Source organism: Haliotis rubra, unplaced genomic scaffold (genome assembly GCF_003918875.1).
Source record: "Haliotis rubra isolate DU_JTF1 unplaced genomic scaffold, ASM391887v1 Scf425, whole genome shotgun sequence".
Classification (NCBI taxonomy): domain Eukaryota; kingdom Metazoa; phylum Mollusca; class Gastropoda; order Lepetellida; family Haliotidae; genus Haliotis; species Haliotis rubra.
This window is the reverse complement of record NW_025767108.1, coordinates 223671-243214: the sequence shown is the minus strand read 5'-3', so window position 1 is coordinate 243214 and position 19544 is coordinate 223671. Positions and strand designations below refer to the sequence as shown.

The window sequence follows — 19544 nt, the reverse complement described above, 5'->3', positions numbered from 1 at the left end:
GCTTTTTCAAAGTGAGCAATAAACAGTATGTAAACACAATGCCACATGAGAACTACAGTAAAAGAATTCAAATTTAAGATAATGGTCTAATTCTCTCACAATAATAAGTTATTGAAATAGTGTCGCCATAACTGTGAACAGCAAGAAGACAAAGTCATCAATATCCCCCCCCAACGGCAAAATACTCTTTATGAATATGTCTACTAGTTATGATTATGTCAAATGTTTTGGAGTGTGTACAGCAAAGTGGAAGGAGAGTATTGAAAGGTTTTTAAAATCTGCTCCAGAAAGGAGCACTACCACCAAATTCAGTTGAAGCCTAACTTGTTGCCATGGAAATGCAACAAGATGACATCCTCATAGCCACAGCCTAAGTCACGTTTCCATGGAAACCGCAAAAATTAAAATTCATATCAGGGTCTAACCCCCAAAAGGCACATCACCGGATCATGCTTGACATGTGTACCAAGTTTGGTTAAGCTATCACGAATAGTTTAGGAGATATGCTTCGGACAAAGTGTGACGGATGCAGGGACAGACGGACGGAACTCGTTTCTATATCCCCCTCAACTTCTTTGTTGGGGGGGATAATAACTGTTTGTAATATCTTCACAAAAATATTGCAGAGAAAACGTCTCACAAACACTTGTACCATGTGTGGCCTCCAAACCTGCTGTTCAAGCTGATGACACAAAGCAATGTGCCTAACTCACAGGAGGTCATTTTGAAATTTTGAGAAAGTGATGTTTGGTTTATCGTTCCAAGATACATTTGCCTGTTTACAATAGAAACTTGCACAATAAGCCATCCGGATCAAGTTGCTCAGTTTTGCAAGCTTGTTGCTTTCCTTCTGTGGGTCGATATCAGCCAAAGCTCTAGTCTCCTCCAGCATGTGACATGCAACGCCGCTGTTGGATTTTGTCAAGGTAGACACGGGATAGAAGTAAGATCCATAGCGGGGGATATGACATTACTTATATGTCTTTGCCTTGTTTGATACCTTCTGACAGATGGCTCTTGTCACCTGCAAAACAGTCATGGCTTGGGCCCTTGTGGCGCCAATACAGTGGTTAGTATAAACCAGGGACAAAGAACAGCACTAAATGAGAGTAGGCTTGAAAGTAGTTAACAAGTTCTTCTCCATTGGCTTCTTGTTGTACCTGGTAGAATTATTGTCGCAGAAACAATCTCTAGGATACTGGCATAGTCAAGTCAGGATGCAACTTATCAAGGTAGGCAAAGAAGGTAGGCAAAGAATGATGTCAGTGAACAGAAAGGTGAATTAGGTTGCTCCAGAGACCATATAATAATCTATTATATGGTCTCTGGTTGCTCTAACATGAAACCACCAATTGGCTTCTTATAATCCCTGTACTTTTCATCATTTTTTCCATGTTTACAAAACTTAGCCCGAAAAAGTAAAGTCTAATGTCAAACTGGGCCTTGTTAGCCAATCCATATGGTGTCTGACTGTTCAAGTTTCTCTCCATCAACATCAGAGATCACTTCATGTTTGTCACCCTCACCAACAGCCTTGAACTAAAGAATTGACTTGTTGGCAATGTTGAATCTCACATTCTAGTCTGTATGAAAGTCTCTCCATTTTCAGAACTGTTGATACTGTTCCTAACATTCTCCAAAGTTCACATCTTAACCAATGAAAATCTTATAAACATGGGCAAAGTAATTAATCCAGACTTAGCCATATACTCCATTGTCCAGCCAGCAGGGTAAATGTTTTCCAATCATAACACTCAAAGCATGATACTACAAATCTCCATATTTGCACCATCAGCTGCACAAGTTTCTGACCATTGGCAAGATGTAAAGCCTTACTATTTGATAATTCCCAAGAATACAAAGCCTCTTGAAGAACATTGCCAGAATATGCTTGTGGTATTGGTTAATTCCGACATGTAACCCTTGGATACTAGTAGTTAGCCAGAATATGCTTGTGGTATTGGTTAGTTCCGACATGTAACCCTTGGATACTAGTAGTTAGCCAGAATATGCTTGTGGTATTGGTTAGTTCCGACATGTAACCCTTGAATACTAGTAGTTAGCCAGAATATGCTTGTGATATTGGTTAGTTCCGACATGTAACCCTTGGATACTAGTAGTTAGCCAGAATATGCTTGTGGTATTGGTTAGTTCAGACATGTAACCCTTGGATACTAGTAGTTAGCCAGAATATGCTTGTGGTATTGGTTAGTTCAGACATGTAACCCTTGGATACTAGTAGTTAGCAGTTGTACCTCATTATTCCACAGACCTTCAAACTTGTGACAGACCAAACTTAGGTTAACAAAATCATCTTAGGACTAATTCAGAAAGATGTCCAGGTTACATGCAGATGTGTGATTATTCCACTAAGAACTATTTTATCTGTATCTGTTTCCCACTTGTGACATGATCAGATGACCTTTACAAATTGTCTTGAGATTTAACATCAGCGGCATCACTTCCAGTTATGAAACATTCTTCCAGCTACAATATCCTCACTTCCAGTAATCTTCAAATCTTTTCTGAAAGCTCCAAGCATGATTTCGGCTGTTAAACTATGATCTGCCAAACTCTCACTATACAATGATGATCACAAAGGGGATCTCACTTATAACAAGGATTCCACAAGGGAGCCTGAAGTCTGTGAGAGATCTGAAAGTGATAGAAGTCCAATCCTCAGCATACACAAGGCCAGAGAAACCTAACACATAAAACTCAGATACTGTAATTTCTGTGGTTATGGGAACAGAGTAATCTTCACCAAACCTTATTGCAAGGAACCATTATGCATCTGATAGATGCACCATTTCTTGTGGAAGGCGGTAACATCTGGCAAACTCAAACATTTGAGGTGTAATCTCTTTTATCTCTTAGTTGTGGATGTGGTGCTAAATCAGACTTCGAAGGTCAACAAATGAGTGACAGTTAATGCCAGGCTCAATACACAGAATGCTGGATATCTTCATCACCTTGGTCAAAATGAAAAAAACTGAGCGATCAGTCCTGACCCATAGGTAATATCCAATCACATAACTGAGATCTGGCTGAGTGGGTGGTCCCATCCTGTTCCATAATCAAGAGCAATCCATCTTTCAGCCAAGACTGACACCTGAGCCAGATGCACGATGGCTACAGTGACTGCTAGTACCTTTACGATTCTCTGGAATGGATTGAATCAAGCTGAAATTGTGAGGTAAGACTCTCTGCTGGTGACCACTTCCTATTTGTCCCTGCAGCACATGTGTAGATCATTCACTACAGTTACTCCTAGCTTCTATTCATGTTGGTGGCCTTACAGTGATAAGAAAATGTAGGCTAGATGTTCCATAGCTACATTGTTTGCCCAGTGACTGTACATGTTCTTGTCAGGCAGACTCACGAGGATTTCAGGATGGCTCTGAAATGTCAGACTTGCTAGTTGGGATTTTTGTATATACACCTATCCAGTTGAAATTTGAAACTGACAAGTAAAGTTTATAGCTAGTTAGCCAATGGGTGCACTATTTTCAGACAAATTTACACACCATTATTGTGACCACAATACCACGTCTTTCCACTGCTCTCTGAGATGTGGACTGTATATTTTGACAAACTGTGTCCAGTGTGGCCTCTGGGTTCAGTCATGCTTCTGGGTCTTCCTGGAAAAAAGCTGCTCTCGTCGAAAATAGCCATGGTATCAGTTATAACAGGCAGATACATGTACCTTTCAATCAAAGCCTGCTTCCTAAAGACATCACAGTTGAGTCAGACTGGGGACAATTCTGAGACTCAGGAGTATATGTAGGCAACTCCTCATTAGGCTGTGCACATACATCTGCAGTTATAGCAGTCCAATGACATAATGCTTGAGCATTTTTTAGTTTTTTCCTCATGAGTCTGCCATGTTATGAGATTAACTAACAATGTACAGAATGGCTGGTAATCTTGCCCTGCATGAATGAAGTGAATGAGGAATCTGACACATCAATTCCCTCACACAAAAACATGCAAAACAAAAGAATTGCTGAATCACTTTTCCTTAATCCAAATGCAAGTATAATTATAGAAGTCAACATTGTCAACAGTGTGAGAATGTTGATCAAAAAGTCATTGTCACAATGTTAAAGTTGCTCATGTAGCCAATACTGAAAATGAAGTTGAGAAATGAAGGATATGGTGTATATCAAGGTGCAGTATTGTATATTCTGAATCAAAATTCAAAATTAAGAAACATCTCATACAATATCAGCACCTGGATGACACACTGAAAGAATGAACAAATGAAAACTATTGTAGTTCCCAGGAGCATAAGAGAACCTTTAACACCCTCTATCTTGCTTCCTAGAAATAGCAAATAACTGAACAGAGAAGTAGGATATTAAGTCTCCCAGGAAAATGTCTCACTTCCATCCGGCAAATGATTGAGCCTGCGAAGGTAAAATCACCATACTCCTTGAACAGGGTTTGGTTCCCTCTAACTTCTGAATGTGAGCTATCACTGAGTGAGCTAGGTGATTCCTCCAGTTGTTGTAAGCAAAATCGTAACCCATCATATCTGGGCAGTTGATATAAAAGGTTCCCTCAGGGGGTCTTCCCAACACCCTAAACCTTGAGATTGTCCATATAGGTTCCCTCTCTCATAAGTCTGGAAACAGATGATGCTCCAGTGTCAGATTAACTAAAGAAATACATTTCACAACATGATCTCTGTGATTCCACCAAGGAAGATTGTGCATCTGATGGTACATGAACCAGAGTATCTAAGCCTGTGATCTCCAAGTATTGATTAAATTATGGAGAGGATGTAGTATCAATCTCCTTCTGCATGTCACATCTTGAAGTGATGTCAGTCTTCGTAGTAGGAACAACCCTGATGAGCTGATTTCACTCTTAACATTTTTTTTAACATGCTTTTCTGAATCGCTCACTTCTTATATGATGTGTTGTGTTCCCATTGTCTCTGATTTTGTTGGGTATATAAGGAACCCAACATATGTCACGAACTGAATCAAGAAAATCTTGAGGACTTGAAATTTCATACCTTCTTCCGTTGACAGAAAAGTGAATATATTTTCGGGATGAAGGAAGTATAGTATTGCAATTTCTCAATTCAACTTCAATTTTGATTCCACCTGGAACTTGACTGGTGGTATTGGGAAGGAGAACTTTAGGATCATGATGTCTGTTATCCTCATCACCACTGAATTCTTTTGAGCAAGAAATACCAGAAAGCAAAAGTCATTTCTGATCTCAGTATCATATGGCCTTCTAATAAATTCCTAATGAGGAATAAGAAAGGCAGGGTACTTCTTCGTAACATGATGCAACATTTTGGTACAGATTTTTATACCATTGGCAGGAAAGAAACCGAAACGTTGCATCATAATATACTAAAGAAGTTGCATTCCATAAAGAATACTCTTATTACTCATCAACATCTAAATTGCCAATCAAACAGAAATGCTAGATCTGATATTTGGCCGCTACCAGGAGGAATCTTCAGGACAGCATATAAGTGCAGGATCATACAGTGGCTGAAGAACCAGTTCAATACCATATTGAGAATTCAGTGGTATATCTTCTTATAGTTGTAGGTATGAAACAGGACATGTCCTCCTACTGGACCCCCGAGTTGGCATCACGTCAGCAGTCTTACGCTGTAATCTACATATAAAGTCAGGTCAATAAGGTCGACGCTGTCCATCTCACAACTGTTTATTTCTCTGTTATAGTTATAGGTCCAAGTATAGGTTGGTTGATCCTGACCCTAAGCTGATGTCGTGGTTCCCTTGTTTGTTCTAATGGTCGTTCCAGGCTTGTGATGACAGTGGGGAAGTGTTTTTGAGTTATTATACAAGTACAGAAAACAAAAGTGTGGCGGCAAGAATGGTGTACAATTGTGAGAAGCTCTAAGACATCAAACATAGTGCCATCCACCATCTGATATCATTGTATTTAATTTTGGTCTCAGAAATCGCAGGAACTTAAATCATATATCATGTTTCTATTTTCTTGTCTTTCCAGTTCTATGATTTAAGTTTTGTAACATAAATTATGGTTTGTGAAAATCAGGTCTAATTCCCAGTCTTGGTGGCTAACATGTGATGTACAAGCTAGTGTATCTGATAACCCTCAAACTCAACACAAACCTGATGAACTTTGGTTAACTTGGAGATTTTTTAGATTTTCATCTGATGTGTTTTCCTTGTTATCATCTTCATCCCGGTATTCATCGTCAAAAGCCAGGAGCCTGTGTAAAAAAGAACAGTGCACATTGTATAGGTGGTTACTACATAAACAAATTCTGCTACTTGTATCATGTCCTATATTGCTCCAAATTTACAACTCCAGAATTTCTATTCTTTGAACAATTGCAATTGTCTGTCACATGTATCAGTTATATTCCCATCTTCATCTGTCACTGTCATTTATATTTCCATCTATACATATTACACAATAATCAGCACATATTCCGCATCTCCAACATACAACCATGCCAGGGAAATGCTTCCAAACTGTAAAAAAACCCCAAGATCCTGCATTCAGTTACTTCCCTTTGAATGTGCACTACTTAAATGCGCATCTCGTGTTATGGTTCTGACAACAGGAGCAGCTTGTTATGTCGTTTGCATTTGGGCAATGAAAATATTAAATTTGAGAATACCCTGTCTGGGGAACCATGCATTTATATCTACATCACATCATTGAAGGGAAAGTCTCATACCCATCACTGAAAAGTGGAAGGGTTGTCAAAAGAAGAGTTTTGATAAATTGCCATTTATAAGAAATAGCCCTTGCTGATTTGTCTCACAGCACACGTTTGTTCAAATTCCTTTGACATCTATTAGACTGCATCAAAATCAACTTTTGAGTTAAAACATCAGTTAGAAATTATTAAGCATGTGGCTGAGGGAAACAATTGCGAGTGGATGCAATAGCAATCAGACACAAAAGTCCCTTTCACAGGCAGAGACAGCCTTTATTTATTTTCTGGAAGTCAAATATGTACCTGGTTGGTAAGATTGTGGAACAACATTTCATTCAACAGCTAACATCTTATTCCCAGACTATGGGTTCATAAAAGATTATCTGAAGTTTGCTGTCGCCAAAAGCATGTGGCTGAGAGAAACAGTTGTGAGAGAATGAAAACAGTCTCCAAAACACTGCAAAACTGAAGTTCAAAATCAAATCTGTAATAGTTGCATCAAACACATCACTACTTGATGACCCGTTTGGCTTGTTTCATGTTGCCACCAGCAAATATAGTGTTTTTTTACGTCAGTTGTCTATTTACAAATGGGCTCTCTTCCTGGGTGTCATCTGAGGAGATGCTTCTTGCTTGGATCAACAACTGTATGAGTACGTTTGGTCGTTCAACAGAAATGTTGGTTGGTAGATTTTGTTTTGTTTTTGTGCTGTGTTAAACAAACAATAAATAAAACCTCCATTTAATGGCTGAAATCTAATATAATTAATATAACACAACATATCCCCCAAAAGGTACTTAACTACATCATTAAATCATAATCATTCAGCTGAAGTAATCGTATTGCAAGGTTGCTTTTACAGAATATATATTGCTTTGTGTTATTTTTGTCATAAATATATTTTCCATCCTCCTCCTGACTTCACAAACACCACATCATTGTTTGACATAGGGTAAGCCTAGCTGGCATTGTGCTCTTGTAATTAGGAGTTTCAGCCAGTGATAACAGATGATTCCAGCCCCAACCAACTGACAGTAAATGTTAAAACTATCGCCCCAGTAATTCATAAAGCCAGCGTTATCTCCATTTCATTATCACATTGGCAATGTTGGTTAAGTGGTGAATCAAATATTGAAGATAAATGGTGCTTGGGGTTATTTCTTAAGTAAACAATCAATATTTATCATTTTTGGTGTTACAAACTTTCATGTCAGTTCACTCTCGAGTCATCAAGTGGTTATAGAAATGTAATTTTTTAAGTAAAATTGATATTTTATACTTATCCTGACTCGTGATCTTTGCTTATCTCCCTTTTCCTTCCGAATGGTAGTGGAACACTTTAATCCCTTGAAGTTCCCGAAGCAGACGTACAATACTCACCCACGAGTTACCTCCCTTTGCCCTTTCCCGCGCAAACCAGTCATGTGACGCGCCTTACTTGTCACTCTCTCCTGATTTTCTGCCCATGCACTTGGATCTGCTGTGAAATCTCAAGTGTCTTCAACGGGGAGGCTGGGAGGGCTTGTTCGTCATGAGTCAGGATAAGTATAAAATATCAATTTTACTTAAAAAATTACATATTTTTCCTTATCCTGACTCATGATCTTTGCTTATAGAATCCATCGGAAATAGGTGGTGGGTCAAGCCACTGGATTCAACATCTGTCCTTAGATACGTCCTGTATCCCCCCCATGGGAACTGCAAACGGCATTTCCGTGGTCCTATTCTTCCAATTTGCGTAGTAACTCGGGGGGACCACTCCTTGTCTTACTTCAATCTCAGACAGGATGAATCATGTTGATTCGTGTGGTTATTGATAAACTAGTTCTTCTGTACTAGATATCTTATAACAACCCATGGATTATGATAAGGTCTTTATCATAAATGAGTTGCGATCCCTTTATGTGCAGGTTAGGTTGTTACCCGCACAGGATCTTAATCACTCATGCTAGTCTGTCCTAGACTGTGCGCATGGACTTTCAAACTAATACTTCCTAGTAAAAGTCATCTTTAAGTCAACGTGATAAAGGGTGAGATTTCAACTCAGTGCCTTTGAGGAACTGTTAGTAGCTGTGCTACAACGAGAGGCCCAAATTGGTGAATGCCTGAGACGTCTTCAGTGGCTATGTCTCGGAGGTAGTGGTTGGCAAACACTGTGTCCGACTTCCAGCAGCAGGTTCTAGTCCTGCTGCTTTATAGGCTCTCAGTATGGCGGCTCTCATCCAAAACGATATCATTCTCGAGACCTCTGTCATCGTCTCTGTAGATAACGGGATGAATAGGCGCTTGAACTTTTTGCCTCCTTGTCTTAGTCCTTCGAAGATATATCTTCAGAGCTCTGACTGGACACAAGGATAAATCTTCTACATCCTCACGGCCGAGGATTGTAGATAGCGCTGGTACCTGGAACTGTCTATCTGATTGGCCAGGTAGTTGGTTCTTGGCGATGAAGTCCCATCTAAGTCTTAGATGTACTGCCTCATTTCGCCCTGCGTCGAATCTAGTTCGGCTGAAGTCCAGTGCATGTATCTCTGATGCTCTGGCTAACGCTAGCAGGAACAGAGTCTTTTGTGTCAGCAACTCGAAGGTTGTTGATGTAAAGTTCATAGGCATCACTGGTGATGAGGTCCCATCTAAGTCTTAGATGTACTGCCTCATTTCGCTGCGTCGAATCTAGTTCGGCTGAAGTCCAGTGTTGATGTAAAGGTTCGTAGGCATCACTGGTGAGATGACATAGAGTGACGTTCAGGTCCCAGGCCGGAGCTCTAAACTTCCTCTGCTGGTTCTAGTAGCTCTGGAACTTTTGTCAGTTTGATGCCTGCTATCATGGTGATCACTGAACTGATGGCAGCGAGGTATGTAGATAATGTCGAACCTTTAAGGTGTCTCGTCTGTCTCAGATGACACAGGTATTCCGCCACTTGAGGATGAGTCACTTTTATCGCAGTGAAGTTCTTCCGCCTTGCATAAGGTTCAAACTTCAGCCACTTGTCATCGTATAGACTGCGAGTTGATCTGCGTAGCGCAAGCGATACTGCTTGGCTGCTCTGGCAGAGTATCCTCTCTTAAGTCAAGCATGCTTTGATCACGGTCCATACCTGTAACTGGAACACTGCTGGGTTCCCATGTGCTTGCTTGGTGTCTGCGGATGTACTAGGAGGTTCGGTCACTCTGGTAGTCCACCAGAGTAGATACCTCTTGAGGTTGTCTGGTAGCGAGATGGGATCGGCGCTGTCTAGATGTTTTGTCAGGAATCGATGCAACGGCCTCAGTTGTAATCTTCCTGTGCGGGTTAAGTCTTGTGCTGAGGTTAGTAGACCCAGTAGAACTTGCCATGATCGTAGTGTAAACGGAGAGATGACTGCTTGTGGTATCATGGCTTGTATCTTAACCCAACGATCTTCTGGGATGACAATACGTTCTCTGTTGTGATGATTCCCAGCAATAGAAGATCTTGTTGATTCTAACTGCAACTTCATCAGGTTAATTAGCCATCCTAGTTGCGTGAGCAACTTAATTGTGAGGTTCAGCTGCTGTTAAAGTTGATTGGCACTTTGAAGAAAACTGCATGCCGTCGTCCGGATACCCGACACTGCATAGACCTCGATGTTATCGATCGGTGCCGATAGTCTTGATTATTTGTATGAATAATAATCATAAAGCCGCCAATATTCCAAACCGTAGGATCTTCCATCGGAAGTGCTAACCTCTGATTGCAGTGATGATACATCATTCTTCCCCTCTATATGGAGGCGATCTGTGCTGATCAGCATACTTGGAAGCGTTGTCTATTTATAGCACAGCTGGGCGCAGTGTAGCCTTGCCAGGGACAGGCACTCATGCCGACTTTCCTCAGCAACAACTTCCAAAATAAATCTTGTTCATGCTGCTGTGAAGGGTAGACATCTATCAGATTCCCCCGATGATAACAGGCCGTAGTTGTATACTGTTTACATGGCTGTCGATGAAGTAATCCCCCGTACCGCGTCTTTGTTTACAAGTCAGTAAACTTTCTGCTGCTTGCTCTGTCAGTGGGAGGTGTCGTCTGACGTGGGCCAATCAGCTTCCGAGCGTGATGTCATCAGTCTTGGTTGAGTAAAAGCGTGCGTACCTCTACGCCGCTCATATAAACCTCTTGAATAAGGGTTGATCCAGGCGTAAATTCTTGTTCAGTGATATAAATCACCTCTTCCCACTGTAGATAATATAAGCCAGCATGACGAAGTAGGCTGTCGAGACTTATATCTGCAAAACTTGATATATCAGCTTGATAGGTGATATCATCTTGAAGTCACAGTCATCAGCATATATGCAGTACGTCTCAGATGGGTTGGAGTGAGTGAGTGAACGACAATTTCCGCAGGCCATCTGCTACCCGGTATATATCTCCGCATCCGTGTAGATGAAGGGATTCTTTCATCAAGTAGGTTGTCGTTTAAACCTGAACCTATGTAGATAGGTGTAAGGTTCATACCGGTTGTAGAGTTGAGCAGGCTGCAAACTGTAGAGATCGCACATGTTGTAGATCTTTTTGTTGAGTTGACGTAAACATTCTGCCTGTTGACCTAAGGTTGTTAAACCTTGGATTTGCGAACCCTGTAGATGTGTTGTAGATCTGAGAGTTTGTGAACCTTGTAGATATCTGCTTGCTAATATCTGCCTGTAGATCTGAGAGTTCGCGAAACCTGTAGATGTCTGCACTTGTTTGTCATCATGCATCTGATAGGAGAGGATGTCGTCTGTATCTTTAGATGGTGACTGCAGATTCAGGCCGTTAGCTATCCAGCTGTAATCTCTGGATCAGGAAACACAAGGTCTTCTTGTTGCTCCTGTAGTGGTTGTTGAATAGAGCTAATACTGCGCTGTTCATCTGCCTGTGAATCTGCATTCCCTCGTGTGCTGTCCTTTCGCGAACCCTTCTCAGATGATTCCCCACTTTGCGAACCTTTATCTTGGGAAAGATGAGTTAGCGAACCTCTAGATGACTCATCATCCTTTCGCGAACCCTTTTAATGAGAGCTGTACATTCGCGAACCCTTGTAAGGAGAGCTGTGCCTTCGCGAACCTTCTACCGCCGATTCATTACTTTGTGACTTCGAATAATGAGAGCTGTGCTTTGCGAACGTCTGCTCTGCAGGCTGATCTGTGCTCATGCGATGCTCTGTGGTGTGAGCTTCGCGAACCTCTATGATGTGGTGAATAGCTTCGCAAACGTCTGCAAGATCTAGATCTGGTAGCGACTTGAAGATGATGACGTCTAGACTCGTTGCTCTGCTGCGTCTGGAGTCTGACAATCTCTCTGCAGATGACTGCGGGTTCCTTGATTCTTGCTGGAATCTCTGCTCCATCATAGCCATCATCAGGAACTCCCCCCCGGGTCGAAGTTCTGCATTAGTTGTGCCGGCTGCGATGCTGTTTACTTTGCCTCAACTTCTGTCCTCGAAGTAGGAGGTCTTATGTCGAACAGCTGGCCTGCTGTGACATTCATAGGTGATGATCTAGTCGTAGTAAACATCGACTGCGTCATAGATGTCATCGATACCTCAGGTAGAAGTATAGGGGGGTCGTCAAACACGTCTTTCTCATGCGGCAGTACGATCTCATCGTTGAAAGATCTCTGTCTTAACAGCGGTAGAACATGTAATTTTGCCCTCAGGTCTTGTACTCGCAGATCTCTTCTGCGTCGTAGAGGAGGACGCCGCCTTCTTCTTAGACTGGGACGGCGTAGCTGCGAGGATGACGACCTTTTCTTAGCCCCCTTTGCCACAGACTGGTTCTGTAATGTACTAGGCATTATATCACTGTTACCAACATCAGCAGCAAGCAACATACGGTTTTTTGGCCTGATCTCCAGATTTATCACATGTGACTAGAGATGACTTTTTCACCCGATCCATGGCACGTCTATAAACATAAGACAGATATTGATTAAATTGTAATTCAGTTAAATCAACACAGTAGCTACAGCGCAAGGTGGATGAACATGGATCTGTACATGATGGAGTCATTGGGTGTGAGGATCAGCCAGCGACAACCTGTGTTTACACACAAAACAAGATTTCATGAATTGTAAACAAAGTTACAACACAATGAAACCACGACTCAAAGTCAATAAATTCCAACAATTTTGTACAAACATTACATCGTAATTATAACCAAAACCACACACAGCTTAATTTAGAAGAATAGGCCTAAATATAAATAATAGATTGACGTATACGGGACTCAGTGCTCGCCCAAACATCCGTGTGGGCGGAAAGGGGAGAGAGTGACAAGTAAGGCGCGTCACATGACTGGTTTGCGTGGGCAAGGGCAAAGGGAGGTAAACTCGTGGGTGAGTATTGTACGTCCGCTTCGGGAACTTCAAGGGATTAAAGTGTTCCACTACCATTCGGAAGGAAAAGGGAGATAAGCAAAGATCATGAGTCAGGATAAGGAAAAATTATTTGTTTCATGTTTGAAGTTTGTATAACATTACATAAAAAGAAATCAGGTACTTCTAAAATAGTTCATTATGACATTAGTATATATACTGAAGGAAACAAATAAGGAAACACCCCTTCATGGCAGTGATCCTTTATTTATTCTCAGATTTTCTCCCACAGCACTTTATAAAGCTGGTGATGAAAACTATTAAAAAACTATTAAATAAACACTTGAATGTTCATGTGATCCTTTATTTGTTTCTATGAGTATAATATAAGAGTTTGTTTGAACTACAGTATGCTGTAATGTAAGATGATTTCTTGTGATTTTATATATTGCAGGTACTGACCACCTGGAGGGTAAGGCCATACACACAGTTACCTATCAACTTCAGAGGTGGGGCCATGAGTAGGTTTTAAACGTGGGAGGCTCTCATTTCTTCTAACACTGTCTTCCTCATCTTCATCCTCCTCTACACTGTGATCCTCTTGAGAGCGAGTTTCCTCACTGCTCACACTTGCCACAGAAACAAACACAGTGCAACAACAACAATAAACGACAACAACTATTATAATCACTAATGGAAGTAGCTAGAAAGAGTAATTTGGTGTGCATGGCACTATCGACAACACCAGTATATTGTTGGTTTAAGAAAAAACGGACACATGCACATTTTGAAGCAACAGTACATGAAAGGTTACTAGTTTACTTAAGAATTGCTGGTAAATGACTGGCAAAAATCAAGTAGACAACAAAAAGACAACAACAAAATCATCAGTTAATCATTCACACACTAAGCATATGAGCACAATGATGCAGAGAAGGCAAAAGGTATCATTCTACATAATTTGTCTTTCCTGTTGTTGAGTGTTTACACAATCTAACAAACATGCAGTGTCAAGCAGTTACAGGTGGTGATTAGAAAAAAAACTTACTTCTCTGGATCAAATCCATCATTGTCAGTATCTTTCTGTGGTTCTTCATGCCTTTTAGGTGCATCTTCCAAAAGTTGCCTACTAGGTTCTGCAAGCTCCTGTCAAAATAGGAAGCCCTTAAATATATATCTGGTAATTCCTCAGTTTAAGTGCTGATCAATGATGACAAAATGACAATAGATGACAAAAACATACACTCAGTTAATCGTATGACACAATGTTTATCATCAAGTCCTAAGATGTCTAGCATGTACTTGAAGGTCTGATAGTACTTAAATATCAACTCTTGACTTTCAGTGTCCCCAACTTCCAAATATATAGAGAATGTTTCTCATCAGCAGGTCAGAATTAGGAGATAAACATCATGTGTTCGCCAATTTCCGGGTGTTATTGAGTATTTGATGCATGGGAATTCATTTGGAACCGACAGCATTAGTTTTTTATCTTACCTTCATGTAAAATACTTTAATTTCATTTGTCAATGACGGTTTAACAAGTTTCCGTGTCACCCTCCCAGGCATGCTAAGAATTGCTAATTGGAATCTAAAAAGTTCTCAGAGCTTTGAACATCTTGACAATGTCCCAACTATATTTATGATTCTTTCACTAGAAACTAATCCAATGACAGTGATTCACAAATCAAATGATAACAACACATGAGTCATGCCATTTCCACCAGAATGTAACACTATTACACAATGCTTCTAAATAGAGATAAACAATTTTGAACAGTTGGTGTCCGAACTGTTTGAGAGGCTTTCTAGAAGTTGTAAGCAATAGGAATGACAAGTGTTCATGGATGATCATCTTCCTTATTGTAAAATATAGATACTAATGTCATGGTCCCAACAAGCAAAATTACCCTTTTAACTTGATATTTGCAAAGAAACTCGATATTTACCTACTTTTCAAGGACAAGTATCCCTCTGAACTGAGATTGTTTCCACACGGTGCGGCATGAATCAATGGGATGCGGTCGTGTAAACTAATTAGGGCTAATTGAGTTGAAGGTGTCACTTGTTTGTTATTTAATAAGATTTAAGAAGGAATTAATTAGGAAGTACTCACTATTACGACTAAACACTACTGATGACGGATTATAGTTTCGAATCAAAACATACTGAGAAGCGTTTTGTTTTCTTTCATAGTGATATGTGATGATATGCCCTGCTCGGACGTCTCGAAGTTCTATTAACTCAATATTTTTTCTAAGTCCCATGAATATGGAGACAACGGTGCTCAACTGTATATGACAAACCTTGAGCATGTTGAACTCATAATGCTGATATCCTTTAAAGCTCTCAGCAACTGCTGACATGGTACGCGATGTTTTCTCCCAGAAATGTAGTAGTGTTGACTGGTAGTTGGCAAGGACATGAGAGAACATGTTGCATCGACTGGCTGCAAGGAGGTCCACTTTCTGCATTACATCCAGTTTCAATTTGTCAAACCTAGCTTTTGTTTTGCGTACTTGCCCCTGGACCTGTGAAGTAAAACATGAAACAATAGTGATCTTTGTTAATAATTCAAAGGATACCACCTCTATCACACCAGTGCCAATTTCCTGGATTTTGGCTGTCATCACATGAAAATAACATATTTTCAACCAAAGTGCTCTAGACTGTAAACAAACCATAATCACTTGAACCACTAACAGAATTTCCCTTCCAAAGTCTCAATTTGCCATGCAGCAAAACCTCACTTCTATCCAACATATATACAACCAGATAGAGCATCAGTGGTGCAAACTTGAACATTAAAGGGACACTGATCCAGAGAAATTCCCCAGGGCTGGTTGTTGCTTTTGTTACAGGTTTTCCCCCATGACTACCTGGTAGTATACATATAATCTATACTTATATCCTTCCATTGATCCACACAAAGATGAAATCTTTTTTACTCATTAATATTTCCATCTTCATTATTATGATAACAAATGAGCAGAATTTGAAGTTTAACTTCATCTGCCAGGGAAACAGAATGTTAGGACTGAAAAAAAAAACTGAAGTCAATGTATGTCTTTACAACATTTTATTCAGAGAGAGAATTTATAATACTGATACTCTTTGTTGTTTGTGTGTCACAATCTGCATTTATAAAGTGGTTGGAAGAGATGGAATAGCATGACAAAAGATATCAACCAATGTAAATGACAAAACTGGTCCTAAACTGGTGATTGAACAACCCATAGTGATGATACAAACAGAAGGACTGCTTCTAAAGATCTGTTTGCACTACTCGCATGAACTTAAAACGATCTGGGTTGCTCATGTGTTCCGTATCTTCATGCAGGTTGTTGATCTACTGAATGACAGCGTGGCTTTGAACAAGCAAATACCCATTCAGTCATGACTTCTAACTTCCATGTGTCTGAGATGGGGGAAATCAATAATAAGGTTCAACATGACAGATATCTCATACACGCCCCAGCGGACATCAAGGCCATCAGCTTGGCATCTCTTTTCACACAATTGGTCAAGAATGAGAAAAACGAACGCCAATGCACCCTGATCTCTGAATGAATTTGCTGTTCCACTGGGGATGATCAATCAGGGCAGGATGAAGCATGTGCTATTATGTTCTGCATCTTCTTAAATGTGCCTTGTCCAAACATGGATGTGAAGTGAATTGATCAGTTTGAAGAAATTGATTGTTGTCCGTACTTTGTCGATGTAAGGCACTACCAATGTGTTGTCTGACTGAATCATGGACAGAAAAGCTTGGGGAATGTCTGCCCAGTGGGTTATTGCTAACACCACTGCCCTGAACGCCATGTTGTCATTGTGAAACTTTCGTTCATCTGCATACCGTCTTCAGGCTTGGTGTTTCAAAAGATCCCAAACTGACAGTAGAGGCATCGATGTGCCTGTGCAAACAACTTCTTCAAGACTTCTTTACATACATTCAACTCAAACCATTGGAGATTATGGTGTAATGGTATCAGGAGACAAAAACTGACTTTGTAATTGTTGTTATGTAGGAACAGCCTCACAAGATGGTGTCTTAGTTGAAGTTGTAATTGACCTCTCTGTGTGAACGCTTGTGCCAATGTCAAAGGGCCCAAAACTTATTACATGGTCGGAGAGTCGGGAACTGGCAATGCTTTTGAACTCCAGATGTGAAGAACAAGACTGACCATGAAGTCTCCTGGTCAATTGCTGCATGCTGAAGTGTGGTGATGTTGCAAGGTAATGTATTGAAAATCTTCAGGTTGAAGATCAGAAGTAGTGCCCACTGTCATCCTCTGGGACAGGCAAAATTTGAGAACAGAGCCCATTGGTTATGGCATTAGGACCCAAGTTCTCTATTGCATGCTTGGTTACAAATGAACCTATTGGTCTTTGAAGATTGGCACATTGGCATGGTCCAGTTGTCAGCAACAAAACCAATAGACCGATCCAGTCCCGACCGATAAGTCCCGCCCACTTCGTTTTTGACGTTAGGGGGGACAACCACTGACTATAATCACAATGGCGTCACCGCCAGCGAAATGTACGTGATTGCAAACGTTTTTGATGAATTCTGCTCGTGGTACTTTGGTATCTGTCGTTTCTGAATGATATTTAAAGAGGCAAGTTATCTGATGTGATTTTTAATATATTTTAGCTGGCAGATTGCAATTGATGAGTGAAAATGAGTTACATGCCCGATGAAAAATCGTCTCGACCATCTGCTGAGAGTAGGAAGCGTATTTTCTTTTGAATCAATCAATCTATCTGGCAATTCACCTCCGTCAAAGATATTAGCAGGGGAAGGGTAACTGAAGTTTGTTGTTTGGGGTTTTCATCAAAAATTCCCATCATAATTTTATAAAAAACATGAACACAACCACATGTTCAGGTTGCAGATCGTTTCGGTATCTATAAATAGATTGTCAACATGGCGCATGGCGCCTTTACTAATAGTTATCCGTTAGTTAAATCAATAACCTCAAAACATGGGTTTCTATCTTTTAATGAATTAAAAGAATGGTAAATAAAAAGCAGAAAATATTTCCTGTCTACTACTTCGTGCACCTTATTTGTCTGTATATGATATAATTAATGTAAACAAATCAATCACAGCATAACCTATTTGATCTTATTTGGAAATCTGGAAACGGTAATTGGGCTTGTAAACAGTATGTTTCCATGGATGTATCTAGATCTGGACATACCCAGAAGCAGATATTCAACAGCTGATCTGCAGCAATTCTCAGTAAAGTTTCCCTCTTCAAAATCAGTACACCATCCTAAAATGACACTGAATATAAGGAAATCCATTTTTTAATCATCCTTTCCATTATATTTTCTATATGTACTTTGTTGTGGAATCCTAATTTATATACAAACTTCCACAATACTGGACTTATGTACAGATATGTCACAGCACCAGAACACAAAGAAGATGCAAGATACAGTCTGCACCTGTACACTGACCCATCTTCCAGAAATAGGAAACCTGTGATGCAAAATCTTTGCACAGAGGATCCACAGTTATCCGAACAATTAACTAGCATTGAAATAGAATGTTACATAAAATACAGATGTATTGTTTTTTCATCAGAGATGTTTAACTGCTAACTATTAGTGTAAATAAGGTGCAAAGAATATATCCTATGTTCAAAGCATTTTGTCAATACAATTACATAATGATAATCTTTGTTTTATTAGATCTGAGACCATATCCCTGGAGGACATAACACTGATTTTTATCTATTTCCTTTTTTGAGATACTTACTAGTGTCATAAAGATTATAGTAAAGTTGATTCAAAATTTGGTAAAAGTCAAAACAAAGGTTTAGGAAAACACACATGAAAAAAACAGTGTGCAATTTAATATGAAGCTCATTTTCCAAATAGCCATCAACAAACCTTGAACAATTTGTCCAAAACCAAAATCTTAATAAACACTAGCTTTGTCTTCAACTATTATTAACCTCCTACACAAACTGATGATGTATACGAAGAATTACATCAAATCTGGGTTAAATATGTTTCAATATGTATTCCTTTACATGAAATGTCAACTGAGATTTTTGTAAATTATTCTGTTTCAGGACTGGATAACGCCTGACCAGGGTGTGACCAAAACGTAGCCTTTGCTTTTTCAAATTCTCTGGCTGTTGAAATAACTTCATTGAGTTATGATACTAGCAATCACTTTCAGAATTATCTTATTAGTAAATATATTATTTAAAAAACATCTAAAAGCAGGAGCCAAGAAACTAAGTTAATACCAAGTGATTGTCCTGCCATGATATGTATAGTGTTTGTTTGCCTAGTTCTGCCTTAAAATCATATGAATCTGATATCTCAATCAATTAAATAATTATGTATAATTGGTTAGATTATTATTTATTTTATTACCCTTCCACGTTTACTAAAAAAAGCAAGATTCTTAAAACATACCTTGCTATCATTTCCAGTGAATTAATCAAAATGACAGTTGTAATATTACTCCAAAAATGTACCAATGTATGTGAATAATTTATGTTGTAACAAAACTTCAAATA

The 19544-nt window shown here is 39.7% G+C and overlaps 1 protein-coding gene across 3 annotated transcripts in view; it reads right to left on the bottom strand.

Annotated features, from left to right (window-relative positions):
• The window catches only part of LOC124288794 (islet cell autoantigen 1-like), a 171103-nt gene that overhangs the window by 98024 nt on the left and 53535 nt on the right, over positions 1-19544 (bottom strand). For 2 of the 3 annotated variants that reach the window (XM_046725323.1, XM_046725322.1), the window contains exons 7-10: positions 15309-15533; positions 14051-14148; positions 13497-13631; positions 6132-6232 (exon numbers count right to left, since the gene is read on the bottom strand). In XM_046725323.1, the coding sequence (XP_046581279.1) occupies positions 6132-6232; positions 13497-13631; positions 14051-14148; positions 15309-15533 (559 nt within the window). The remainder of the gene's footprint in view (positions 1-6131; positions 6233-13496; positions 13632-14050; positions 14149-15308; positions 15534-19544) is intronic. The other variant, XM_046725325.1, reaches the window with a different exon arrangement.